At 38.7% G+C, this 27,058-nt stretch overlaps 3 protein-coding genes across 4 annotated transcripts in view; 2 read left to right on the forward strand and 1 right to left on the reverse strand.

The window, feature by feature from the left end:
• Positions 1-12,360, forward strand: part of chn2 (chimerin 2) — a 37,520-nt gene extending 25,160 nt beyond the window's left edge. The window contains exons 7-13 of the mRNA XM_008432489.3: positions 3,660-3,743; positions 5,671-5,755; positions 8,076-8,249; positions 9,073-9,150; positions 9,363-9,500; positions 9,590-9,695; positions 10,733-12,360. Coding sequence (XP_008430711.1) covers positions 3,660-3,743; positions 5,671-5,755; positions 8,076-8,249; positions 9,073-9,150; positions 9,363-9,500; positions 9,590-9,695; positions 10,733-10,904 — 837 coding nt within the window. The 3' untranslated portion in view covers positions 10,905-12,360. The remainder of the gene's footprint in view (positions 1-3,659; positions 3,744-5,670; positions 5,756-8,075; positions 8,250-9,072; positions 9,151-9,362; positions 9,501-9,589; positions 9,696-10,732) is intronic.
• An 878-nt stretch (positions 12,361-13,238) lies between these two features.
• Positions 13,239-17,425, reverse strand: fkbp14 (FKBP prolyl isomerase 14). 2 transcript variants are annotated; one of them, XM_081617047.1, is made up of 5 exons: positions 17,185-17,425; positions 16,893-17,031; positions 16,526-16,677; positions 15,095-15,222; positions 13,239-15,009 (listed from the first exon to the last, which is right to left on the reverse strand). In XM_081617047.1, the coding sequence occupies exons 1-5, from the start codon at positions 17,300-17,302 to the stop codon at positions 14,851-14,853; spliced, it is 696 nt and encodes a 231-aa protein (XP_081473173.1). In that variant the 5' UTR covers positions 17,303-17,425; the 3' UTR covers positions 13,239-14,850. The 2 variants fall into 2 exon arrangements, with proteins under 2 accessions (XP_081473173.1, XP_008430710.1); XM_008432488.3 differs by having other exon boundaries at positions 16,893-17,252.
• Positions 17,426-18,402: 977 nt separating this feature from the next.
• Positions 18,403-26,189, forward strand: plekha8 (pleckstrin homology domain containing, family A (phosphoinositide binding specific) member 8). Its single transcript, XM_008432487.3, has 13 exons — positions 18,403-18,669; positions 19,087-19,203; positions 19,289-19,444; positions 20,312-20,433; positions 20,667-20,825; positions 20,951-20,991; positions 21,188-21,312; positions 21,680-22,010; positions 22,603-22,688; positions 23,562-23,620; positions 23,905-24,106; positions 24,227-24,288; positions 25,300-26,189. Exons 1-13 carry the CDS (start codon positions 18,630-18,632, stop codon positions 25,495-25,497), a joined length of 1,698 nt encoding a protein of 565 aa, XP_008430709.1. The 5' UTR covers positions 18,403-18,629; the 3' UTR covers positions 25,498-26,189.
• The last annotated feature ends 869 nt before the right edge of the window (positions 26,190-27,058 follow it).

The following is a 27,058-nucleotide window of genomic DNA, read 5'->3' on the forward strand; positions in this document are numbered from 1 at the left end:
GAGACGAATTTCCTCACCTGTCCTGTCGCTCTTGCGGCTGCGGGTCAGTTTGCGTCTGCCCGTCAAACAAAAAGAGCTAACTGGTGCGCGAAAGTCTTTCATTTGTTTACTTTTGTTTAATCCTCAGAAAGCCTGTTGAGGAAACGTCTTCGTTTTCAGTGGTTTCGTGGTTTTTATATTAAACACGTTGTTAATACAGATCACAAAAAAAAAAACAAAACAAGTATGGCAGCTAAATATCATGACAATGACATCATGTTTTTTTAAGAACCTGAAAAGTATCTCATGATTAAGAACAGGTATTTAGTTTTTGTTTTCATAAATATGTGGGTTTGTTTTGTAGAATAACTTTAAGCACATTACTAGGAATAGTTTCTTCATAAAGAAACATAAGACCCGAGATTTAAATCCTTCAACAGGCTTCTCACAGTAATTTGCTGGAATTTTATTCGTCTTTACAGAACTAGTTTCACTAAGCTGTGCTTGAACACACCTTTCCACCTCTGCCTACAAATTTTCCATGGGATGGAGATCACGGCTTTGCGACGGCTACTCCAAAACTCAGACTCTGTTGTCCTTCAGACCCTTTTATTTTTACCAATTATAAGTATTTCAGAGCCTTTGCCCTTCTTGTCCATTTGTGCCCCATTTTTAACTTCCTGTCTCATGTCTTGACATGTTACCTCAGGTTTCTACTGAATCGTCTTTGATCACAGTTTCATCTGTTTGAAAAAGTCCCCCACCGCAGCCAAAACACCCTCACAACATGACGCTGCTGCGCCTGTACTGTACAGTAAGCATGAGGCACAATTCTGCTACTTTGCTTTATAGTAAAGGCACATTCACTGTAATGTTTCATTATCATTATTTAGTTTTTGACTGTGTGCATTTACAAACTGAAATTTGACTTTAAATGTTTTTGAAAGTAATGATTTCTACCTCTCAAAGTGTTTTCTCACCTCATATATATATATATAAATATATATATATATATATATATATATATATATATATATATATATATATATATATATATATATATATATATATATGCTTTTGTGGTGTTGTTGTTTTTTTTTTTTTTTCGTTTTGCTCTCGGGTGGTTGTGCACATTTTGCACCAAACCAGCTTCATCTCAGTTCATCAGAAATTGCAATTTTCTTTTTGCTGACAGTTTATCTTTCATATTTCAATATTATTGTTTAAACTAATGATTGTGGAACCTTGAAGCATCTGTACTTTGTAATGGGAAGTGAACCAGAATTGTCGAGTTTCACAATAATATTTTGATTTTCACATGATGTCACACACTTAGAAACTGCATTTGATGTGTGTTTCTGAGACACCCACTGTTTTGCCTTCATGTCACATAAACACTATCTATGGGTTTTAAAGGATACTTTTTCATCGATCCAGGTGCCCAGATATTTAGAAAAACTATCAGGTATTTCCTGTAATCTACAAAAGAGGTCATTTGTGAACCATATTACAGAACCTTTACTACTGTAGGTGGACAATAGTGGCAAGTGGACAATAGTGGCAAATGCTTAAAGTAGTATATATAAAGAGTGCAGCAAAGTATTGTTTAAAGTTTAAACTCTGTTTTTTAAAACTAGGTGGGTAGGTTGAAAGCCAGATGGTTTTTGGGTCAAAAATGGAGTAAAAATAATTGTGTTTTTTAATTGAAAGTGATTCAAATATTTTGGACTAAGAAGACAGTTGGGAGATTGGATGATGGTTATTATTAATTCTCGACTGACTAATACATCTTTTGATAATTCAAGACAAAATTGCTAAATTAAAAACATGATCATTTAGTCTCTGTGCTTAATCCATCAGTTTCTATTTCATTATGGTTGTTTTCACATGTTTTGCCTCTAAACTTCAGATGGATCAAACCTAGCTTCTAGTCACCATTTTATTATGAGACTTTTCCATAGGTGAAGGTATCACATAGCTGACATATTAAACTGTGTTCACCATTAGCGATTTGCATGGCAAGCATCTCTAAACCAAAAGTCTCCATGTGTTTTTCCACAGAATGTAGATCCATATCTCAACTCTGACATTTCCAAATGACTGCCAACTTTCTCAAATGCAAGTGTGACAGAGGTTGAAAGCTCAAACGGATAAGACAGCCACTTTGCTGTGTATTGTTCACCTTTTCATTAATCTACCAATCTCTCTCTCTGTCTCTCTCTCTCTCTCTCTCTTTCTGCCTACATGTCTTGACAAGTCAGAGAAACTACGGTTTCCTTTTAAATAGCTTCTTGTGTCTCAGTGCTCAGCTTAAATACCTCGCTGACACTTAAAATGTCTTTGAGTCATCTTCATTCAGTAACAGCACACACAGTGAGGAGTGTTGTTATTGCAACCGAGTAATTCTTACTTATGTGTTCACTAAAAAGATTCCACCAAAAAATTCCTTTGTGCATTTTTATTTTAATTAAGGAAAACCTCCCTTAGAGGACGTGTATTTGTGGTGCTTTCTGTGTGTTTCGAATTTACATAGACAAATGAACCATAAGCATAGCAGCAACCCCCCCACTGGAGGAAAAAAAAAACCTCTACATGCCTGGAGACATGCAAATAAGCTTCCAATTGGGCTTTTCCTTGGATTTGGGTACTACTGGATTATTCCTTGTGCAAGGATTATGGCTGTAATCCCTTTTCCAATCTGAGTTAATTGTATGGAAGTGTAGGCTCTGTCAGACAGCAGACCATGACAGGCAGGGGCAATCTGCAGTCAGAGAGTCTGTGAGATCCTGTCTGGACGGCAGCGTGGGGAATTCCACCAGCAGACGGACATAGCTGGAGGTCAAGATCTGTTTTTGTTACAAGGACCCGGCTTTGAATAAACTGGTGTCTGTCTACGAGCAACCAAAGTGACCCATTTAGAAGCGACCCTGCGCTGACTGGGAACCCCATGAAGATGGAGTCCTAACTCCAGTGAAGTGAGGTGGAGTGTGGCCGGAAGGCAGTCCTCTAATGGGGAAAGAGCTCTGTCCTAAAAAGAGGGATGTGGGGAGGAGGAGGGGGGGAGGGGGGGGTTGGGTCTGAACTGTTGATCCTTTTTTAGAAAACTGTTGAGCTGTGCGAAGCGATCCCGACAGCACCTCACTCTCGACATCTCTTATCCATCCCGGATGCTGTTCCCTCTCCTTTCTCTCTCCCCTTTCTGGGCGTGTGAATGAGAGCCATTGTCTGAGGCACGCTCCTGCCCTTAGGCCGCCCTCTTCCAATCCTGTTCCTCCTGCTCGTCTTGCTCTCCGCTGCCACTGGGCTCAGACCAGACGCAGAGTCAGCTCCGGTGCTAACTGTCATCAGTAGCTCTTCCTGTTCAGAGCAGAGTGGGGTGTACTTTGTATCTGTGTGCTGGGCTGTCGCCAGCAGCATCTGCTGCACAGCACTCACACACCCCCACCCTCCTGCTTCCAGTGCTCCCCTAAGAAGACTTGGACAGTCTCCTGGACCCGGTGCAGTCAAGCATGGAGGCTGGAGCGAGCAGAGGGGGCTTAGAAGGGGAGCTGATTGCTCGCATGGCTAAAAGACAGGAGAAGAAGCGTCAAGAGCTGCTGGCGTTGGCTCTGGGAGTCAAGATTGGGTGCAAAGGAAATCTGCTGTGGAAGCCTATTAAACTGCTGGCCTCCTGTCCACAGATCTCCTCACCTGTGGTGCGACGGAGTGCCTTGAAAGACACGCCTGAGAAGCTGAGCTCCTATGAAAAGATTCACAACTTCAAGGTAAGCAGCAATTTTTGTGAGAGGAAACAAAAGGACTTTTTTTATCTGCTTGATAATAGTTATTTCTAATTTTAAATTCTAATACTTAACTTTTTTTTTACTATATAAATAATAAAGACTTTTCAACATTTAAAAATTTTGGGGAAGAAATCCTGCGGATACGTGGGACATACGACTTTTAAAACCTGTTAAAATAGATTTTTGTTATTAAGCTGTTTTTATGTTTAATGTGAATATATCTGGTGCAATTCAACTGACAATTATGGAAAAAATGTTTGCAATAATGTTGTTTTTACATGTGTATTCAGTGTCTTTATCATCAGTTTGTCAGCATGCCACATCTTAAATTTGATGTCGGTTCATTTTTCCTTGCAAAAGTCCTCAAATTGTCAAATTGTGAGGACATTCCTTTGTGCACAGACGCTTTGAAGTGACCCGATATTATAGATTCAGTACATTGAATCTATAACTCTGACCATGGCTTTTCCAAAACATCACTTTTCCTCTGATGATGTCATCCTGTAGCTGATTTGAATGTATGGTGATGTCAACAAATCTTGATGTTGATTTGGATGTATGACCAGACTAACAGTGGTGCTGAAAAAATAGCTTTCGACAAACATAAGAAGGTTTGGAGTCAAAACTCACTGGTGTTTTCACCCAGCAGTTCACTAAAAACAAATTCCTTTTGAAGAAATATCCCTCATCCAGCATCATGATGCCACCACCATGTTTAACAGTGGGCATGGTGTTGTTTGTAATCTCTCTGCAAAAATAACAACTCCAGCTAAAGAAAGTGTAATCATTCACAACGCTAATGATTGAGGGTTTTGAAACTTTCTAGGACAGATGAAGTTTATTTCGGCTCCATCAAATTTAATGGCTGGCAAGTTTGAAATTAAGAAGTCTTGATGGCAAACGTTTAATATTTCAACAAACTTTTAGTTTAAAGGAACAAAGTTATCTTACCCTGTTTATTTTACTTTTTATATTATTTGTTGGATATATGTCACATTAAATATGGACGTTAGAAATTATTTATCATGGTCTTGGTTTTTTTTAACGTTACACCGAGTTGTGTGCACATCTGCGATCCACTGTGCATGTTTTTGCTGGATGTTTTTTCTGGATATTTGCCTGCCTGTCCTGTCACAGACTCCAGTAAGTATCTGCAGCTATTTTCATGAGAACCCAACCAGCTGACACTCATATGCACAGAGGGGAACTAATGGATGCACTACACCACAACCCATTAACAGCAGAAAACTTTGATTAACATCGATTTGAAAGCTTTTAGAGACGTTTCTGATTTGCTGACAACATATGGGAGAGTGTTGAAGTGCTGCACATTTCTTTTTTTTTCTGTCAAGGCAATGACAGGATACTCTGCCTTTGGTGCTTTAACATTTTAGGCTTTACTTTATCTTTGGTTTCACTTACTGGCAGTTTATAATGACTGCCACCTTTTTGTTCACTTCTCCTTTGAAGCGATCTTCCACCCACCACCTGCCACATGCTTTGTGCACCTCTGCACTCCTTAGGTCACCGATACCTATTCAATGTGCGTGTGTAGGTGTGTGTGTGTGTGTGTGTGTGTGTGTGTGTGCGTGTGCATGTGGGGCTGCCTGTGGCTCCTTTCATGATCTTATCTGTGATCTAAGTGTGCAGGGAGGGTGTACATCTGTTATTTTGACTTTCGGGCCTGCCCCTGCGCTTGCCTGCATGTATCCAATTGCCCAGCAGCAGATGCCAGACGCATTGTAATAAATCCTTTAATCTGCCCCGTGTACACACACACACACACATGCTCCCATTCAGTGAGGGGTTCCATCCGGTGTGGTTTTGGGTTGACAGTCTACCATGTCAGAGAGGAAGGCCCCCAGTTTAAACTGGTCACTGAGTAACATAATGACATTTCTAACCACAGGTACACACCTTTCGTGGGCCACACTGGTGCGAGTACTGTGCCAACTTCATGTGGGGCCTCATTGCCCAGGGTGTCCGTTGCTCAGGTAAATATATTCTGCAGCATTCAAGCTGCATAACATTAAGACATGTGAATGTGGGATTACTGAATATTTTATCTGTAGGTAACACTGGCCTCTCTTGGATGTGTCATTTATAATTTTGAATAGCTTTTCGTAGCCTTTTTTGTGTAGTTTCTTCTATATAATCAGCACTTTCAAGTGAGACATGAAAGTGCTGATTCCTGATGCACCTGTCTGAACAAAACTGTTTCTTTTGGGGCAATTCAGCATTCTCTTTTAGAGCTATAATGGGACTATCGTTGAACATTTAAAATATTTTTTTATAGCTTTCCAGTGATAAATGGTCTTTACTTAATTACTGCTCAACAGAGAAGAAACTGGTAAAACAGTTTTACTCCCAAAAGAGTCAAAATTATTAGTTCACATTTATAAACTGTCTTTAGATAAAACAACAACTTCAGCTTGTCTTCTGTAGACGTTATAGAGCCTTACATTAACGTTTTGATATTATTGCCAAGATTTCCACATTCTGCCTGCTGGACATACAGGAAGTCAAAAGAACAAAACAGGTCAACTCTGTACTCCATATAGCTTTCATTTTCTGTTTTGTCTTCCTCCCTGTTGCAGCCTAATTGTTCCTTAGATGAGTTTATAAAATATTTTTCATTTTGAGCACTCCTTACATTTCTATGCTTCATCTGACTTTATTTTAAACACATCACTGATAAAGATTAGTAACTTTGACTATTTTCCTTCAGCAACGACTTCAGCACTGAAGAGAGTTGCTCTTGTTAGTTCTGCGATTCATGCTATTTGCTCTTATTTAGACTCAGCCATTATTTCTCTGACTCTAGCTCTCTTTTTAACTTACTCACTAGAAAAAGAAAGCAAATTATTGTTAGACATTGTTACCCATTATTATAAAAATCACTGAGTAACTCAGTCTTGAAAGAACCAGAATTAGTAGCATTGTTAACAACATGGTAAAAAGCAACAAAAAGAGATCCAGTGAACATTTAGAGTGGTATTTAAAGTGTTCATCTAAATCAACAAAGAAAACTGACATGTGCAAGGACAGAAATGATTACCATGAACCAGATTTAATACTTTTTACGATAATGTTTTGTTTTTACACAGCATAGCTACTCCTGTGCAACTTTTCCATTTCAGTGTCTTTTAAAAAAATGCACAACTTGTAGTTTTTGATTTATTTGTTGAAATTCTGAATTTATAATGTTTATGTTCTTTCTGCCATATTAAATTGTGATATTTTCCACAAACTGAACTGTGCGTATGATTTGTCAGGAAGCTTGAAAACTAAAAAAAAAGAACAAAAAAGGAATGCCTCATCATGATATTCAGCCTCAAACTTGTATCTCTTCGTAAAGCATAGTGTGTTCTGATGCTACTGATACATAGAAATCATAGAATATATCTGTACTAGGTCACTTTTGCTACATCATTGCCCTGTGATTTCCATGAAGATAAGGAGGAAACCAATTTCTGACACATTTGTAATAGGTTATAAGAGCTACTAAGGCTTGCAGACTTTCAATTCCTCAACTAGCAAAAAATAAATAAAAAAATGCAGGTTTCTCATCTTATCATTTTAAATATAGCAGCAGAACCAAGTGATTGGTTTTATATTGGAGCACTCAGTGCTCCAATATAATGGATTGTCAGAGGTCATGGGATTTCTTCATTGCTAGGACACTATCTTTAAACTATACCGGTGGCCTTGGTTGCCCTCTACCCAACAGATCGTTTGTTGTTGCAATACTTTCCACGCTGATAAGCCTGAAGCAAACACGAGCATCATCAGACACCTCATGTGTCGTGGGAAACAGGAGAAACTTCTTTCTTCTCTCTCACACTCTGACCAGCCTTTATTTTTTTGCTTCTTTTCTCCTCCCTCGGTCTTTCTGCGGTTAGAAATCCAGCAGGGACCTATTTGAGACTTCTTGTGACGAGCGATTTTAGGCGAACACCCATCTTTTACCTTCTGTAACTCGAGCAGCCGCAGCTCTCTCGCTCTCAGCTGTCTAAAAGGCTCAATGTGACTAAAACTACAACAAGAACACCCCCGCCATGCTGTTATATCCGCTATTATCTACCTTTGGCGCAGCATACTGGGACAGCTTAGCTGCAGCTGCGATGTCTGACAGCGCAGTTTATCACTGGCTCTGGGAAAGCTTTTCAAACTGCTGTCTTTAAGCTCAGTGCAAAGATTGTGCTATCTGCTAGAGGCTTATCTCTGTCTCTCTCTCTCTCCCTCTCTCCCTTTTTCTCTTTGCATTTATCTCGTTTTTTTGTTTTGTTTTTGTTTTTTTCTCTCCTCTGCTAGATTGTGGCCTGAATGTACACAAACAGTGCTCCAAACTGGTTCCCAGTGACTGCCAGCCGGACCTGCGCAGGATTAAGAAAGTATACAGCTGTGATCTCACCACCCTTGTCAAAGCTCACAACACCACAAGACCCATGGTGGTGGATATGTGCATTCGAGAGATAGAACTCAGAGGTATGTGCCAAGGCAACTCTTTAAACCCTCTGAGCAGTGATCCAGAACTTATTTGACCACCATGTAAAAATGCTGCTAATTACCCTCTTCATAAAAATTGACTTTACATTAAGCTGCTCTTAGCATGTATACGTACGTCTCTTTCTTAACTGTCCTTTAATAGCTGAACTTCTGAAATCTAGAGACTCTCCTGAGTCTCTAGATGTATTATTGAGCAGGGATATAGGAGAATCCACAGTAGTGGCTCTAAGATATTAAAATGTTGACCAGATGTTTCTGCTTCAGCTCTAGGCACATATTTTCTTTTTTTTTCTAAAAGTAGTAGTTGTCAAATCAAACTTCAGACTACCTTTTTTTTACTTGTGTTCTTTGAGGCTTTTTTATTTTTATTTTCTCCTATCATTGAGATGATATTCAACTGCCAACAATAAATGCTGACTGTAAATAAATTTGGTACATCTCAGAATATGTTTGCTTCTCATGTAACATTGAGAAGTAATCATGTTCCATATCTAACTTAAAATAATTTTGGTCATTTCTAAGAATGGAGTTTTGTTCTTAGACGTAAATATTCAATTTTTTTGTGCTTTCCTCACACTGTATTTTGAGATTGTTCAGTCATATCTCCTATGGCTGCTGTAATTAAAGATGAATTATCCAGGTGCTGCTATGGCACAGCTGTAAGCATTATTTTGCAGTGGATCCATGTACAATAAAGAATATAGTAGGAGGTTCTGCAGTGGGATGCTTCAGACCCCAATGATCCTTGTGTTGCAATGATATTTTCTGACACTGAGATCCATCTATAAATCATCTCTTGCAGGTATGAAATCTGAGGGTCTGTACAGAGTGTCTGGCTTCTCAGAGCACATTGAGGACGTTCGACTTGCTTTTGACCGAGGTTTGTTGCTCGTGAATGTCTTTGCCTCGGGAACTCTGTAACATTTTATGTCTCAGGGTTTTCACTTTAAAATAAGAGGCATGTTCAGCAGCAGTTCTGCACAAAGTAACCCTTTTTGATATTATGTGGTTTAAACAAGGACATTCACTTTTCATTTGTCCCAAATTCAGCTTTTGATCCCCCTGCATGCACTGTTTGCTTCTTGACAACAGATGGTGAGAAGGCGGATATCAGTGCCAGTGCCTATGCAGACATCAACATAATTGCTGGTGCTTTGAAGCTCTACTTGAGAGACCTTCCCATTCCAGTCATTACATTTGACTTGTACTCCAAATTTATTCAAGCTGCAAGTAAGAGATCCTCTCCGTGGTATTTCCATGCCGTTACTGTGCCGGTGCTGCCTGACAGCGCTTTGATACTTATCGATTGGCTCCTGCAGAACTTCCAAACGCTGAATCCAGACTGGAGGCGATACATGAGGGATTGCTGCAGCTTCCCCCGGCGCACTACGAAACCTTACGTTACCTGATGGCTCACCTCAAAAGGTTAGCTCGTGTATTAAAACAGTTACATCTGTTATCACTACAACAACACAATTTGCCTGAGAGACATTTCCCGCTGCAAGCTTGACTTGTATACACACATTTTATTTACATGCATTTTGTTTTTGCATTGCATGCTGTCAAAATTGTGCTTGTTGTCCACGTTTAGAGGTTAGCGATGGTATGTGCAGTTAAATTCAAAAAGGTCCCAAAAAGTTATTTTTTTGTGAACGAAGAGGTCTGATTGGAAAAACCACATCATCGATCTCCCATGAGATAATGTAAGAATACAATTTTATTTAAAAAGATAAAATAAAAAATATATATATATTTTTTTATTACAATTTTAACAAATAATTGCCATGCCATTTCCATACATCCATACCCTTCTGAATGTAACATCGCCCTGATGTTTAGCTCCCTTCACAGATTATCGACCATAATACACTTGCGTTGCTGTTCCACTTGAAATAGTTCATATTTCTGTTGGCCCACTATTTATTCCCCACATTAGCTGTGTGTTTTGGGTCACCGTCACGCTAAAACACAGCCTGTTTTAGCAAAGCCTGAGCTGTGAGTAATCCACAATGCACAGCTGCTTTTTAGCCAAAGGTTTCCCCATACCAGCTGCAGAGAGCTGCCATGTTTATTACTTGCTGTGCTGCTAAAAAAAAAATATATATATATAAAATAAATAAATTAATTAATTAAAAGTCCTGTTCCCAATAAGTAGGATGCTTTACAGCAGCACAAACATTTTTGAATTAGATATAGAATTTAAAATATTCTCACTGACTCTCTATTTGCAATGGGTACAAATAATTTTGGTGGTAAAATATATGTTCTTTTAGCTGCTTTATGCTGTAGTCTGTGGTTCATTGACAAATATAAAAATACAAAAAAACATGTTACTCAAATTAAAAGTCTACTTGTTTGGTAATAGCATTGGAAATGCTGAAAAGACGTCAGTCTGAGGAGAATCAACCCTGAAGTGAAACCTTTCAACACTAAAATCTCTGTCATTTTGATGCATCTTCTAGGGTAACAACATTTGAAAAGTACAACCTAATGAACGCAGAGAACCTGGGGATTGTCTTCGGCCCGACTCTTATGCAGCCTCCGGAGCAGAACGCTTTGACAACCCTGAACGACATGAGGCAGCAGAAACTGGTGGTGCAGCTCATGATCGAACATGAAGATGTCTTATTTTGAGGAATTGGAGGCGATGAACAATTATTTATTCTGTCAAAGAGGAAAGTCAAGCCAACTGTATTTAAGTGATACTCTGAAATGTTTGCGAACATTACCGCATATGAAATGCTTTGTATTTTATTTTTTTTATTTTTTATTTTTTGGCATGATGGATTTAGTTGATTTTGTTGTTCCTGTAAGTTTGGGGTTTGCAAACTCAGCCAAGAGCACCATTTTTTTACATGAGGCAACAGTTATGTATTTTCATTTTTTTTTTTACGTTATTTGTTCCCTCTGTTTATAACTTAAAGGCTGTTGCTACCTGGTGTAGCTCAGTCAGGATGAAAGCACCATGTGAAATACAGCACCCTCCACACTTATTGCCCCGACCTCCTTTTAAAGATGTCTTAAAATAAACGAATCTCGCTATTGAGACTTAACTGATTCTTCCTAGAATCACCAGGGCCACATTTAGTGGCTCCCCTGAATTTAATATTCTTCACAACAGCTCTTCCTCAAGAGTCGGTGTCTTTCTCTGCCTCACTGTGACGCGACTTGGATCCACATCCAGCCTTTTATGTTACAGTTTCAGAAATGACTAGGTGACATTTATTTTATAGTAACAGGTTGGGGTAGTAAAATAGATGGCAGACTAAGCTGAGTAAGTCTACTCAAATTAAAGATAGGATTTTTCAAAGTGAAGTTATTTTGAGGCTCTTTAACATCTTTACCAAGGGTGGAGGCGAAGGGTGCAGAGGACGCTGTAGGACTAGTGTGGGTCCAAATTAAAGAAGGAGGCCTGGTACTGTTTAATCTGAACCTTGCAGGTCGGCCAAATTTACGCTCACCTGCATTTTTGTGGGAACACTGGAATGATATAATGTAGATAGAGTCAGACTTAAAAAAAAAAAGAAAAGACATTCATAAAGCACTTTTTTTTTGCATCGAAGTGTAAAGATTTATTTTGTAAAGATGTTTGTGCTCCATAGTTTATATATATATAAATTCTTGGAAATGCTTGTTGATGTACCTGCAGAAGGGTCAAAACAGAAATGACAAATCAGAAGAAGGCAGACGGTTTCAGGATCCATCATTTGTGCGGATTGGACGACATTGTGTCTTTTTGAATGGTGCAACACGTGTGCCAAACTCTTATGTGCACATTTTGATTGGTAGTGTTGCAACGTTTGAGTGTGCAGACTGTTACTGGGGATTTCTTCGAGTAGTGTTTTTTTTTATTATTATTATTATTTTATTTTGTTATTTTAAGCCAGTAACATTGCTCGACGATGACCACAACAACCACCACAGTGGGGCCCAACGCGTCCCCCGTGCCAAGCATGTTCCATTATCACTTGGTTTAATGTGATTGTTGAATCCTTTCTACAGATCCATTTTATCAAAATGTATTTTTGTGACAGTTGCAATTCAAATGTAATTTATGAAATGATGTTTTATTAAAGAATGTAAAACTTGAGTATGAAGTAGACTGACAAGTTGAAGATGTGTCTAAACTAGATCTCAACTCCTGTGGGGTTTTTTTTATATTTTTTTTATTTTAGGACCATGAAAAAATCCAGTGTGTTTGCCATTTTTTTACTTCCTGCTTTATTTTCCCACTGATCCAGCTCTACCTGCACGCATATGGTGAGAAGGGTTGAATTTTGCCAGAAGCCAAATAAACTGTAGGAACGAGGAAAAGGAGGAATAAAAATAAACAGTAGTGCTCTTTGTGAGAGAGGTGCAGCACAGTCACATCCTGCCCTGCTACTTAAAGGCACCTCTCTATCTGAACTCTGAGGCTGTTGAGTGTTGCTCATGCACGTCAGCTGTCATCGGGGGGTTTTTTTGTTGTGTTTTTTTTTAGATATGCAGTATTGCGAAAACAATGATACAATCATTTCCTCATATCTTTATATTTGACTTAATGAATAGAAAGAACCAGGCTAAATGAAAATAGGGAGGTTGTTATTTTTCAAAATGCAGAAGTTAGTATTTTCTTGCTTAAGAAATAAGTTGATAGCTGAACCACCATTGTGGCTTTAAAATAGATTGCGCCCTCTCTCTCCTCCATTGCATCACGCCCCAACTCCTGGAGTTGGTTTGTATTAGCAAAATCAGATTTCTTATTCAGCTGTATCCAGCTAATGATCAGCCAAAGCCTTCCATGTTTAAAATAATCTGGGTAAAAAGAAAAAGAGGACGACTGGAGCAACGCTGTTAGCAGCACCATGCTTCAATGGCTCCTTTGATCTGAGAAACAAACAGTCTGCTTCTTGTTGCTGGGTTTACTAGTCCCCTGACTGAGCCTCGAGCCGTAAGTCACATTTACTCCACATGTTAAGCTGCCTCTGCTTAGTGGCCATGTTATTTACACTCTTCAGTTGCTTTGGAGCCACAGCGAGAGCTGCCGAGGTCAGGAGCAAGCCTGTGAACCACTTTGATGATGATATGCCATCATTCAATACATAATTAGAAGGCAATAGATACAAAAGCATTTCAATAAATAAGAATTTCATCAAAAAAGCGGATTCAGTAATTCAGTTCTTTACATGAAACTCGGGTATTACATAGATCCATTACACATACAGTGATGCATTTTATATTTTGGTTCAATTTGTTGGTTCTCTTACAGCTAATGAAAATCCCCAAAAATCAGTTTCTTGAAAATGATATCACATTAAGAGCAATTTAAAAAGATTTTCTTTTAACCAGAAAAACAGTATATGCACTAATACATGGTCAAGGCTCCTTTTACATGAATTATCGCCTCAGTGCAGCATGACATGCAAGCGGTCAGCACTGCAGCAAGTCAAAAACAATAATCAGAGCCGGGAGGAGTGTCTTCGCGCCGTCAATTGTGCTAGTGTGTGTGTTGCTAAACGCGTTACTAGAGGAAAACACCTTACCATTACAGGAAAACCGTTTATGCACTGCCATTGGTGGAACTAGGCTGAGTGTCCATGGCAGGTCCTGTTGTTGTGAACCAGCTGTAGCAGAGAGGAAGGTGAAAGGGTGAAAGCAAGACCCTCCTCCAGGCTTTGATTGGTTGTTCCTGATCAGGTGGTGTATTTATTGAGATGACAGCAGGTGCATGGGGAGAAAACAGAGAAGCCACAAATTTTTCAAAGATTATTTACTTCATATTATACTGCAATCACATATGGGTAGTTCTAACAAATATATAAAAGTTGCATACCTCTGTTTTCATAAACCTCAAGTGGGTTGGATCCTGTGCCTTTCCGCTACATCTCCAGGTACATAAAGATGTAGGCGCATCAGTCGATAAATGTCGAAAGTCTTTATTTTGCAAGCGGTTCAAAAGTTTAAATCAAAATGCATCAAAGGAATACATGAGGAAACATAATCTTTAACATGGAGATTGAAACCAAATACAATTTCAAACGTCTTCAACTCCCAGCACTCCAACATGCATAATGTATGGTTCCGATAACAAGTGATGCTTTACGTGACTTTACTCTCAATTTGATGAAAGAATATATAGGTCAGTGAGCTACTGTGGGGGAGCATGGATTGTGCATTTTTTACTGTTGGGGAGGATTTAAAAAGATGAAAGCAATTTGTAAGCATAAAAGGCAAGAGTGCCCTCTAGTGGCAGATATGCATGGAAGAGGCCAGTTATTCTGCATCATTACAGACTGGGACAAGTTATAAAAATAATCAATGAAAAAAGTAGTTTATTTCATTTAAAAAAAACAGTTTAATCATCTTAAAGCAACAAGAACTATGACATTTATATATGTGTGTCCAAATAAGTTATGAAATGTACAAATGAATATAAAACATAAAACTTCTAGGTAAAAACATGAAACAAAACATCTGACAATAATGGTCAAATGTAGTTTTGAAATTATGAAAGTCTTTGTTTAAAACATCAATTTATATAAGTTTCAAAGATGATCTAAAAAAAACTAAAAAAAACTAATTTAAAAGTTGAATCCATCATTCAGAGTTCATCATGTATGGAGGTGAATTCCCTCACTGATATAAAGCCGTCTTTGTCCTCATCCTCGTTTTTGAAGATGTCCTCAACCATCACTTCATGATGTGTGTCATTGGGCGAGTAACCGTGTTTCTCAAATTCCTTCTTCAAGAAATGCTTCACCTGAAAATACGAAAAGACATTAGAAGATAGTTTCCAACAACGTTGTTTGATCTCGACACAGAAAGAGAAATTCAAAAAGACATACCTCCTGCCTGGAGAGTCTCCAGTCGTCGTTGAGGTCCATGTCCCGGAAAGTCTCGTGGGACCTGGGACCATTCTGGATCTCCATGAGCTCGATGTCAAAGATCAGGGTGCTGCTCGGAGGAATTTTACCTGTAAACAAACAAGGCTTTTGCTCAGGCAAAAACATCTACTCCTTTAATTTTTCATATATCGTAACGGTACAGCCAAACACCTCCATGTGTTTCATTGTAATTTGATGCAACAAACCAACACCAAGTAGAGAATGACTCAAACGTAAGAACCACTGTACATCATCTTACATGTCTCTAAAACCTCTGCAAAAAGACATTCTCAAGTCTTGACAGAATCTTAATTGAAATTAGGTTTGGACTTGAACTGGGCCATTTTAGCACATAGATAGGCTTTCATCTAAGCTATTCTCTTGTTGCACTGGATGAATTAATGTTCTGCTGAAAAATCTAAACTTCTGTCCCAGTCTCGGGTCTTTTGCAGCCTCTAACAAGTTTTCTTCGAGCAAATCCCTGTATTTACCTCGATCTATCTTCCCATCAAGCACTTTGAATTACCTTGCTGCTGAAAATGTGCTGTATAAATAAAACTACCTTACCTTCTGACCAGTTACCCTACTTCTACTGAAGAAAAGCATGATGATGCTACCCCCTAGGAAAGGTGTGTTCAAAGTGTTAATGCAGTGTTAGTTTTTTACCAAACATAGTGTTTTACATGTAAACCAAAAGTATAATATGGATCCTCCAATGCCTTTCTCTCTACAATGGCTTTCTTGGTGCCTCGTAAGTGTACAGCTAATGCTTGTCCTGTCAAAAGCTTTATCCGCCTGTGCGGTGGATTGAAGCATGTCTTCCAGAGTTACAGTGGACTTCATGGCAGCTTCTATGAACAATGCTCCACCTGGTTGTTTGCCTGTTTAGGTTGACAGGTGCCTTGTTAGGTTTGCAGCTGTGCCATACTCTGTTTCAGGTGATACATTAGACAGTACTGCATCAGATGTAAAAAGTTTCAGATATCGTTTTGTAACCTAACCCTCGGTCTCCATGCCGTTTGTTCGCCAATGTTTTCAAGTAAACCCTCTGAGTCCCTTACAGAAAAGCAGGAAGTATACTGAGATTAGGTTACGCAGAGATGATTTATTAGCTAATAAGCGACTTCTGAAGGCAGCTGGTTGCACTGGATTTTAACGGGTAGAAGTGTAGATACAGATGCCCACAACATTTTTCTGAGTTTTAACTAGAAAAACAATAGCAGACCGCCTATCATTTTCTTGCCACTTCCACATTATACACCTTTGTGTCTGTCAAATACCAATAAAACACACTGGGTATGAGTTTGGAAGACGGTTATGAATATCTTTTCAAGAAGGTGTGTATAATGATTTTTATTTTTTTATTTTACTTTTGCACTGAATCTGTAGTACCTTGACCTTCCTTTCCGTATGCCAGTGATGGAGGGACAGTCAGCTTCCTGCGCTCTCCAGCACACATGTTCTGCAGACCTTTGTCCCAACCTTTAAGCACCTCTCGGATCCCAAGAGTGAACCAGACTGGATTTGTGTCCCCATGTTTGCGGCTGCCAGGGATCAAATGATCAACAAGAGTTTAAAGTCAAGAACACAGAAACTTGATAACAGCTGAATAAATCTCTGCGTTTTCAATAGATTGTGGCGTATTATTTCCATGAATCTGTACATCTAAATAGTTAATCAGATTTCACAAATCTGAGTAATTTCATCTGAACATAGTGCAGTAATACAGCAAGAAATACCGAATATTAACATATTTTACCTGGAATGGAACATAGTGCCATTGCTCTCCAGGAATCCCTCGTAATGAACAAGAAGCATGTCTCCATACTTTGATGTTCGGTGACACATAAAAGGTTTGTGTATCACCTCAATTTTCACATCGGCTTCTGGGAGTGTTCCTCCAGTGACAAAAACAAACAGTGATGGCAATAAGGAACAAAGAGTAAACAGCATCATGTTTGAAGACAGTTGTTAAAGCTTTCGCAAAATATACACAAATAGGCTAGAGAAAAACTTTAAATTAAAAAGCTTTAACTGCTAAAATCCCTTACGTGGCAGACAAACTTCTGCAGAAGGGTGCGCATCATTTGTCAGCTGGCGAGGCAATTGCTCCTCTGGGTGGATGTGGTAGGTACGCCATTGAAACGGTGCGGGACGGTGCAAATTCATCCCTAAAAATATATTTTATATAGTTATAGTACATATAGTTTAGTTCACAGAAGAGAACCTGTATTTAACTTGTTTTCATAGATCACAATCTAAACATTTTAAACCGGATTTACACATACATTAAGTCCACTCTCATTTATTATTTTTTATTAAATAAAGCATTTGAAAATATAAGAAATATAATTTATCAGTCATTTTGCACATGTTTTGTGCCTTTATGCACAGTGACAGTTTTTTTTTCTTTTACATGGGGTATAAAATTCCCAAGGTGGCATGAGAAAAAAAGCACATGCACCAGATATAAAAAAAAAGTTGTAGACTGAACACATTTTCAATTGCTTTTGTTCATATGAAGTCTTCAAGAAATTGGCTTCCCCAGTTTCCCTGAGGGTAGTGAGATTAGATCACATCGTTTCTGCCCTGCCTTTTTTTCTGGCAGAATCACCAGGGATATTCATGCAACAATTGCCACTGACCATAGAGTATTTAGCTGATCAGTGTTTTTAAAATTCTCTCATTTTCTTTGAATACATTTATAGTATTTTTTGACTGAATCCTCAATAAAGCTTTTAGGGATAGACAAAGAGAAGACAATTCGCTGATAATTTTACTTAGAATTAAGTTTTAAATTGCATGTAACATTTCAAAAGTCAAGGACTGGATGTTTTGGTTAACATGGTCATCATTAATCAAAGAAATGTATTCAAAATAATTAAAATTTAAAATAATCAAAGAAAACATACATTTCTAAAACTGAGTTATGTAGTGTTCTTGTTTTGGGCCATAGAAGACTGCTTGGTTTGTACAGTACGTAGTCTACCTAGAGGTATCAATAGTTGTTCAGGTGCCGAAAAAAAATGTTAGCAGGTGGCTTTTGGTCAATTTATGCTGTTGTACACATTAACTCCTCCTTCGCCGCCAAGTTATCACTTCTACCCGAGTTATTCACCAGCTGACTGTTACGCAACGTAGCCATAGTTTGGCTGTCAGCCCCCTTTCACTACTATTGGTTGAAAATGTATAACCCCGCCCATTGGTAGTTTCCTCTGTTTCCATTGGTCATGTTAAACGCCAATCTTTACGATCCACATAATATTACTCCAGTCTCTCTTGACGTAGGCAGAAGCAATAATGGCAGCGTCTTTCATGATTGGTTAGACTTTTATTCACGAAGACGTTTACGTACTATTGTGGACGTAGTTTAAATGGAAACCCAAGGACGTCGCTCCGCAATTCACATTCTGGGCCCAATGGAGTCGCTGCAATCAGCTGTGCCACACATCTTGTCATAAACAAGTAATGAACGGTAAAAAGACGTAATTAAACAATGGAAGGTATGCTGTATAAGTGGACCAATTACATCAGCGGTGAGTTCATGTTATAATTAGGACATGTATTTAAACTTAGAGCTAGTTTGAGGGCAGCTAGCGGCACCGAACGTCAGAAGCTCACTTGAATTGAGTTTGAGATCGACAAGCTAACGTTAGCTACACTCATCGTTTAAATTTCGGACTTTATTAGTCGGTGTTAGAATGATTATTGTTACTACCTTGCCACGTGAGCTGTTCGCCGAGTTTTTCTTGTTTTATAAACATTTAAATAATAGCAAAGCAAGTTGGACTACTTTCCACTCCATCTGTCATTCTAATCTGATTTGGCAACTGATTAGTTGTAGCTAACTCAACGTAAATAAGTCCAAGCAAATTGATCAAGCCCTGTAGCATTTTGTTATGCTGACATTAACACGACATGGATAAAACAGGAACTGTTGTGTCCGTTTTTAGGCTGGCAGCCTCGCTGGTTTGTTCTCGACGGAGGAACTTTGTCGTACTACGACTCTCAAGAAGATGCGTGGAAAGGTTGCAAAGGCAGCATCAAGATTTCAGTTTGTGAAATCCAAGGTCAGCGAAGCTCGCTTTCCCCCTGCACATTGCAGCTGTTGATTTAGTTGCAGTGCTAAATTTTTGTTTTCGATGCACGTTTCAGTTCATTCCTCCGACCCCACACGTCTTGACCTGATCATACCAGGAGAGCAGTACTTTTACCTGAGAGCCATCAACGCAGCGGAGAGGCAGAAATGGCTGGTGGCTCTGGGCACAGCCAAAGCCTGCCTCACTGACAACAGAACCAAGAGGGAAAAAGGTGTGGAAGCACAAACGGATACAAGATATAATAAATGGGGTATAATATTTGGGTGTTTTTAAAGTTTTCTACAAAACCGCGCAGAAGTCTTAATGTTTGCCATCCTTTTTCTTTTGTTGTTGTTTGAATCACAAATCTGTATGATTCAATTTGGCCGCAAAAGTGTTTTCCACAGAGCTAAGCGTAGGCTGCTATGTGGTTATGTTGTTGTAAACCCCTAGTAAAGCTACAATGGTTGCTTTAATTTAAAACAGAAATGACAAAAGTGATCTAAAGATATTGAGTAATATTCAATATTATCATATTATTCTCCATAATATGGTAATGTCAAATATGAGCTAAATTTAGAGGTAGTTTTCAAGTAGACATGCTTATTGCACCTAAAACTAGAATTGCTGAATGTATAGAGAGTTGATATTAGTTGGTGTTGCTAGTCTTGCAGTCAGGCGCTTATCATGTATGCAGGTTGTAGCTTGTTAGGTGTAATTTTAAAACAACCGTCTTATTAGGAGTGGTCGATGGATCTTCTTTAATTTCTACAGAATGATTATGTTTTTCATGGCCAGAAGCGTTTTTTAAAAATCCAAATCTGTTTGTCATAAAAGCAAGGGATTTTCAGGATCCTTTCTAAAGCTTCGTGGGAGTCTTTGCTTCTTGGAAGCAAATATATATATATATATATATATATATATATATATATATATATATAAAGAAAGTCATTCCTTTAACTCATAAAAGATTGTGAAGATTTCTTGTTTGTATTTCACTGTGGCAGGTAAACAGAATTCATACGCTCTGAGAAACTCGAACGTGAAAACTCCCTTTTTGAAACACTGTTTCTTTCTTCTACTTTTTGCACTGGAACAGAGCTTCAGGAGAACACGGAGGCGTTAAAAACCAAGATGTCAGAGCTCAGGTTGTACTGTGACCTTCTTCTGCAGCAAGTCAACAAAATCAAGGAGAATGATGAGCTGGGAGAAGCAGTGGAGGTAACGTTTGGTTGAGCCGATGAAATTAGAGAAGCCGTCGGTTCGTGTGAAACGGCTGTAGCGCACACTGCAGCTGCAATTAATCAAGCCTCTGCTCTCTCACTCACTTATCAGGGAAACAAGAAGTACATGTTATCACAAGTACTTATGTGTGTACATTTTGCGTCACCAAACAGCGCCGCGGTATCAGCACTGGCTTTGTGCTAACGTTGTTGGCTTGTCTGTTGTTTCAGGCTGGAATTGACACTGGAACCATGGTGAAGTCGACATGCACCACATTCCTTAAAACTCTGGAGGAGTGCATGCAGATAGCAAACCGTACTTTTACGACAGATTTAGGGACGCACAGTCCGCCAGGAACGCCTCCAGTCGCTGCGATTAAACCCCAGAAGGTACGTTTCCCTTTTAGACTCTCCAGTTTACCAGTTCAACATGATACTGGTACAATAATAACAATCCTATCTTGTTTTCAAGACCTGAAGTTATTTTAAACTCTGTACTTTGTTTTCCCCAACAGATTAAACATGCCAATCATTTAAATCTAAACCTTGGAGAAAAGTAGGTTTTTTTTTTTGTTTGTTTTGTTACTTTTGTGTAATTTTGCTCTCTTTTTTTTATTTAATGAGTCACATTAGAGCGTTAAAAAAAGTCAGTATAAATTTTCATTTCTAGTTCCTGTTGACTAAGATTATGATTTTGCAAAAAAAAGTTTTACAGGAGTTTTCTAAATACCATATCTTGTTGTGAATTCTAGGTGGAAAGATTTGACCGAAACCTCAGGAGAAGTAAGTACACATGGCAACCAGAACCAGAGCCTCGACTCCGGAGCCGAAGGACCAGAAGAGCCGGACAGAGGAGATCATCCTCCTCCCCCATCAGGTCAGTCAGGTTTCCTATCTACTTTACACCCGCAGGGGTTTCCTGATATGAAAATCTTATTTGCATTCCACAGATGTTTCCTTTTAACACACAGGGTCTTTGTATGTTAATGAGAGAAAGGAAATTATTGGAAGCACGTCTTTTGTTTGTTTGTTTCCAACCTATTTTAAGAATTAGCCTGGAAAGCGTTAAAGCTTTTACAAGAAAAGCTTTGTTATAACTAAGCTTTAGGTAAAATGTGAAATTGAATCACATCTCAGTTGGCTTTACAAGTACGCACTGTTGTCACGATACAGTAAAATGTTAAGAGTAATGAACTTCTTCGAATAACATCCCATATGCATGTGTCCTGTTTTGTGCGACGCAGACTTTGAGTTGTCAGTCGTTCACAGCAAGCAGGTCCTTCCTGCTGTACACATTACCCAGAAGGACGCTGAGATTGAGCACTACAACCGGCCATCAGGAGGAGATTCTGAGAAAACATGTGAGCAAGAGACAAGTGATCAAGAACTGCGCGAAGGGGACCAGAGCGAAAAGCACGACGGCGAAAGAGGAAAAAAGAGCGGCGTCGCGCTCGAGTGCCAGCAGGAAACCGTTTTTGACCAAGAAGAGAGCCAAGATCAATTCAAGACCCCGAGCGAGTCATCGGAGTCGGATACAGAGCAGGTGGACACTTTCTTCAACACAATGAGTCACAGGTACGAAAACGTCGCTCAGGAAAGTCCCGTCTCTCAGGAGTCTCAGGGTACAGCATGAGCGTACTGAGGGATCGCCTCTCGTTCCTGTTCCACAAGTATTAGAACCAAACAACTTAAGCTATTTAGCTACTGAACTTAACTCTGCATCGGTTAATTCATCTGCACTTAGTTTCTTTTAATATTCTTCAATTAGGTAGTATTAGATAGTATAAATAAAGTTATAATTAAGCATTTTATTATTGCAGCCTCTCTTTATCACATAATAAATTTCTGGGTTTTGAAGAGTTTATTTTGCTTTCTGAATACACTTAACATATTATGCTCTCTGTTAATCACTAGTGTGCTAGTGTGTTTATTATCTCTTCTGTCAATTAAAAAAAAAAATCTAAATCAAAATATGTTTATTTGTAGCCAAAGAAGCTAAGTAGTCCTCAGGTTTTGCCAGACTTTATTCCGTGTCGTGTTTCTTTGTGGATGTTTGTACCTTCTTTACTTTTTCTGTCCTGAGTTGAGTGAATAAAAATAGAAACAACTTGCATTTAATATATTGTCCTCTTTGAATCTGTCTTATTTTTTTCATTTTTTTTTTTAGATTTAGTGATATGAGACTGGATGACGACAATGGTATTCCTTCACAAGAGTTTTTGGACTCATGCTATGCAATAGTGCCCGTATTAGGTAGGAAGGTCACTTACAGTCGCTTCTCATGTTGCTCTTCCTCCTGCTCTTTTTTGACAATATACCCATCTGCATTTTTTATTTTTTTTGGTCATTTTCATAAGAAAATACTTCTTCTCCCATTCTGCTCTTGTTATGTGTGCATGCCACCTGTCTCAGATTCATTCTCAGCTTCCGTTGCCTTTCATTCATTTCGGATGTAATCAAACTTGAGTTGCGATGTCTTTATTTGTCGCCACATGTGAGAGTTTATTATAATTTTGGAAGCATACAGCAAGTAATCTGCCTGTACGCAAATACATACATATGCCTTCTGCTTGGCAACAAAGCAGAAGGCAAACTCGAGCTTTTAAATTCAACTTTTATTCTGAATCATCCTCCAAATTAACTGGGAGAAGTTCTGTGCACAGATGTTTTAAAGTGGCCAACAAGACAGGAAAGTCTCTAAGGATGGAGTCCTGTCCATTTACCATCATCTTAATAAATCCATGTGCTGAGTGAGAACTTACTCATATTAATCAAACTCCACTTGAGTCTGAATGTAATTATGTATTGCAAGCAGCCACCTCAGTTCTCACTGCAATCTTTATATGCTCTTTGATTATTTGAAGATGAGGAAAAAAGTAATAAGACTGTGTATTGAAAAATTATCTTAAATCATCTTATCTTAAGTTAAAAATGATCTTATCTTCTTTTTTTTTAAAGTCAGAATTATAATTTTTTTTAAGTCTGTGGCATGATAAACTTCTACCTCCTTCATTTAAACTTGCAATCAGTTTTTATTCTTTTTGATTAACTCATGCTAACTCAGTGCACCATAAAAGTGAAACTTCAGAAGCAACAGTGATGCTATTCTGGACTCTCTCTTCTCAGACAAACTGGGCTCCACCGTTTTTGCACCAGTTAAAATGGATTTTGTTGGAAATATCAAGGTAAGTTTATGTTCAGTTTTAAATGTAAAATATTGTTTTACACTGACTGACTTCTGTTTAGATTTTGGTGTAAATGTCGATTGGATCTTAATGTGCTTTTAAATATTGCGACAGTATAACTCAGCAAATAAACGTGTGATCTGGCAACAACAAAAAAAATAATAATTTTAACGTTTCATAAACGTACTGTTTCTTCACTTTTTAATAAGTTAAACCATTGGATTATAATGGACTGCATTCATTTCAGATGAAAGGCAGCGTAACCTTTCCACTGTTCTCTGCAGAAAATTCAGCAGAAGCTGATATCCGACCCCGGCAGCTTCCCCACCCTGCAGTCCATTGTTTTGCACGAAGTGCAGACGAGCGTTGCCCGGGTGCGCAACTCTGCGACCGAGGCTCTGCTGTGGCTCAGACGAGGCCTCAAGTTCCTCAAGGAGTTTCTGTCGGAGATCAACGCAGGAGAAAAAGACATCCAGGCAGCACTGAGTGAGTGGTGCATAAATCTACAAAGGTCTTCAAATATGTAGAACTGCATCTGTGTTTGCTGTTAGTTTTATGGTGTTCTTTAATTTTTGATTTTTTTTTGTTTTGTATTATTTCTCCTAGACAATGCTTATGGGAAAACTCTAAGGCAGTACCATGGATGGGTGGTGCGAGGTGTTTTTGCTGTAAGTATTTCTTGCACACGGAGGGTTCCCACTCAAGTATTGTATCAAGTATTGAGGTTTCTGGATCAGCGACGCTAAGAAAGTAGAGAGTAGAAAATGTTTATATATTTTTTTCTTTTACTTTTTGCTCCATCTTATTATCTGAAAGTTCCACATGTCTGTCCATTGTCCATCATCTACCCATCTGTTTTCCCATTGTCCATTTATCCTTTCATGTTTTCTGATTTATTTGGCTGTCCATCCCTCTGCCAAGATTATCCATCTGTCCCATTATTTGTTTCCGTCTGTCAGTCCATCCATTTTTGTCCTCTGTCCATTACTCATCTCTTCATCCATCTGTCTTTCATCCTTCTTTTTGTTGTCATGGAAAAAAATACTTTTACAAGAGTTTAGATAAGAACAAGGAGGAAATTTATTAAGACCTTGTTAGGTGAAAATAGACATGAAGAGTCAAAGAAGCCCGTCAGGTTTTCTCTAGCTGACAGTGGATTCTGGCTGCTTTTTCTAGGTTCTAGTCAGTAGATCTTGCGACAACATGACCACATGTCCATCTACCCATTTTCCACAAATAGATCCATGTGTCTCTCCATCCATTCGTCACTGTCTATCCATCTGTCAATTTGCCCATCCTTCTCTTTGTTTACCCCTTGACTACCATTCATCTCTTTACCCTGCTTTCTTGTCCATCCATCTTTCCTTTATAAGTAATTTTATCCATTTGTTGGTAAGATTGATCTGTCCATCAATCCATCTCTCTGTTATTCTTCTGTTCATTATTAACTAGTTTTCCTTCCATCCATCCATCCATCCATCAATCTGTCTGTTCCTCCCTGCAAAATTGTTTAGAAGGAACTGCAAACTTGGAAGAGTTTATTTGTCCAGTGAAATGTACTGAAACTCTGTCCACACATCAACACTCCCCTCCCCCCTCCTCCCCCGTTTCAAAAAGGTTCCCTGTCTTGAAGTGTGACACCTAACCCACTGCTTTTTTGTTTTTTTTTTCCTCAACAGCTGGCTCTGCGAGCCGCCCCGACCTATCAGAGTTTCACCGCCGCCTTGGTGTTGAGAGAGGGGGATGAGCAGAGGAGCGACTTTACCAGCAGCATGCACAGGGACCTGGGAGTGTACCTCCCGGCCATGGAGAAGCAGCTGGCCATTCTGGACAAGCTTTATGAAGAATACAGCCTGGAGTCTGATGAGGTGGTGTGAAACCTGAAGGACAGAGTGTCGGACGTCCAGGGGCGACGGAGCCTCGCTGATGTTCAGAGCGGCAACGGACTGCTTGAAAGGAAAGGTGCCAGACAGTGCCGTTGGCGTACGTCATGGCGACCGGAGGTCATCCGGTGGTTTGCGAAGTTCACCGCAGTACAGTTTGAAGAGATTATTTTAAGCCGACAAAGGGTTTGTACAAGCAAAAAGTAACAACTGAAGAAATTGATACTCCTGGTCTGTTTTAAGACAACAGTGACGCTGAAAGAAAAGCTTTCAGTTACACAGACTCCAGCCATATTTGTACAAGGTGCCATTTGTTCCTGTATTTTTTTTGTGTGTGTTGTGGCATTTTACCATTAGCCAGATTTTAAGGTGTATAAATAAACTCCACTCTATTTATTTATTTTATGTTTTTCAAAAACGTCCTTGGAAGCTGTCTTTTACTACCCTTTAATGTCACAAAAGTTTTATTTGGGTTCATGAAATGGAGAGATGCCATGTAATAGCACAAAGCACTTGTGGCAAAATAAACAGTCATAGTGTCACATCACCCATTATAAGTCTCCAGTATTTGATGGTGCTTTGCAGGACTGACTCATTTTTTTATTTTTATTTTTTCTGTTTCTTACATTGGCTGTGAACATATTTTGTGTAATTTTATTAATTAAATTATTTCCCTAAAACAACCATTTTATGATGCATTAGTTTTGTTTTACATCTCATTTTGAGCCACAGTGTTAAGAGTTTAAAGGGACCAACGAGGAGAAGCATAAGCCTCTGCTGCCTATTCAGTGATGAAACACAAGAATGAAATGTTAGTGAGATAACTTCTGTTTATGCTGAAACAAGCCTATTCATTCAGTGCATCTGACGTGTTTATGGTGTAATAAATCCGATTTGACGTGTCTCTGAATTGTGTACATCCTCTGGATGAATATTGGATCCATGGCGCATGTTTATTGAGGGCATGTTTGATATATTAAAGCAACACACCGGTGCCATATTGGACTGAAGATGAGTCAAATGCTTGAATTTTGCCAAATAAATTAAGAGTTACTAAAGTGACCGTTTTTTTTTGTTTTGTTTTGACTTTGTGTCTACTCAAATTTATTAGTAGTTCAATTTTTCTTTTTTCTCTCACCTCGTTTTGAATGCGTGCATTACTTTGTGATGTTAGTTCTCGTGCATTTGTTCAAATGCTGACTAATGATAAGAGTGTCATGTGACGCTGGCTTTAAGGTTTGCCTCAGGTTGAGTCATGGTAAAACAGAAGATGGTGTGGTGGGTTGGTTTCTGAAGCGAATACTATAAAATTCATAATTTCTTTGTAGAAGTTGTGCATATTTTTCATCACTAGTAATGGGCTGTTGTATTACTACCTGGTTATGTACTGTTCTAATATTACAATACCAAAGATTTTTCCATGAACAAATATAAGACTCAGAATTTTTTTTTTACCTAATAAATGATTGAGGAGCTTTAATTCTGCAGCAACCTTCTGCTTAGAAGTTGATTAACTTTTTATCCACTTCCAAGCATATGTAAGGGATTTAATGGA

This window comes from Poecilia reticulata, chromosome 16 (genome assembly GCF_904066995.2).
Source record: "Poecilia reticulata chromosome 16, P_reticulata-male-v2, whole genome shotgun sequence".
Taxonomy (NCBI): domain Eukaryota; kingdom Metazoa; phylum Chordata; class Actinopteri; order Cyprinodontiformes; family Poeciliidae; genus Poecilia; species Poecilia reticulata.

Excerpts from the sequence above, each read along its gene's own strand:
- fkbp14 (XM_081617047.1), bottom strand. The coding sequence starts at position 17,302 with ATGAATTTGCACCGTCCCGCACCGTTTCAATGGCGTACCTACCACATC. Across the intron at positions 17,032-17,184 it reads TGCAGAAGTTTGTCTGCCAC|GAACACTCCCAGAAGCCGAT; the intron begins GTAAGGGATTTT and ends TTGTCACTGGAG. Across the intron at positions 15,010-15,094 it reads GGAGACTCTCCAGGCAGGAG|GTGAAGCATTTCTTGAAGAA; the intron begins GTATGTCTTTTT and ends TCGTATTTTCAG.
- plekha8 (XM_008432487.3), top strand. The coding sequence starts at position 18,630 with ATGGAAGGTATGCTGTATAAGTGGACCAATTACATCAGCG. Across the intron at positions 20,434-20,666 it reads AGCTGGGAGAAGCAGTGGAG|GCTGGAATTGACACTGGAAC; the intron begins GTAACGTTTGGT and ends CTGTTGTTTCAG. Across the intron at positions 24,289-25,299 it reads TGGTGCGAGGTGTTTTTGCT|CTGGCTCTGCGAGCCGCCCC; the intron begins GTAAGTATTTCT and ends TTTCCTCAACAG.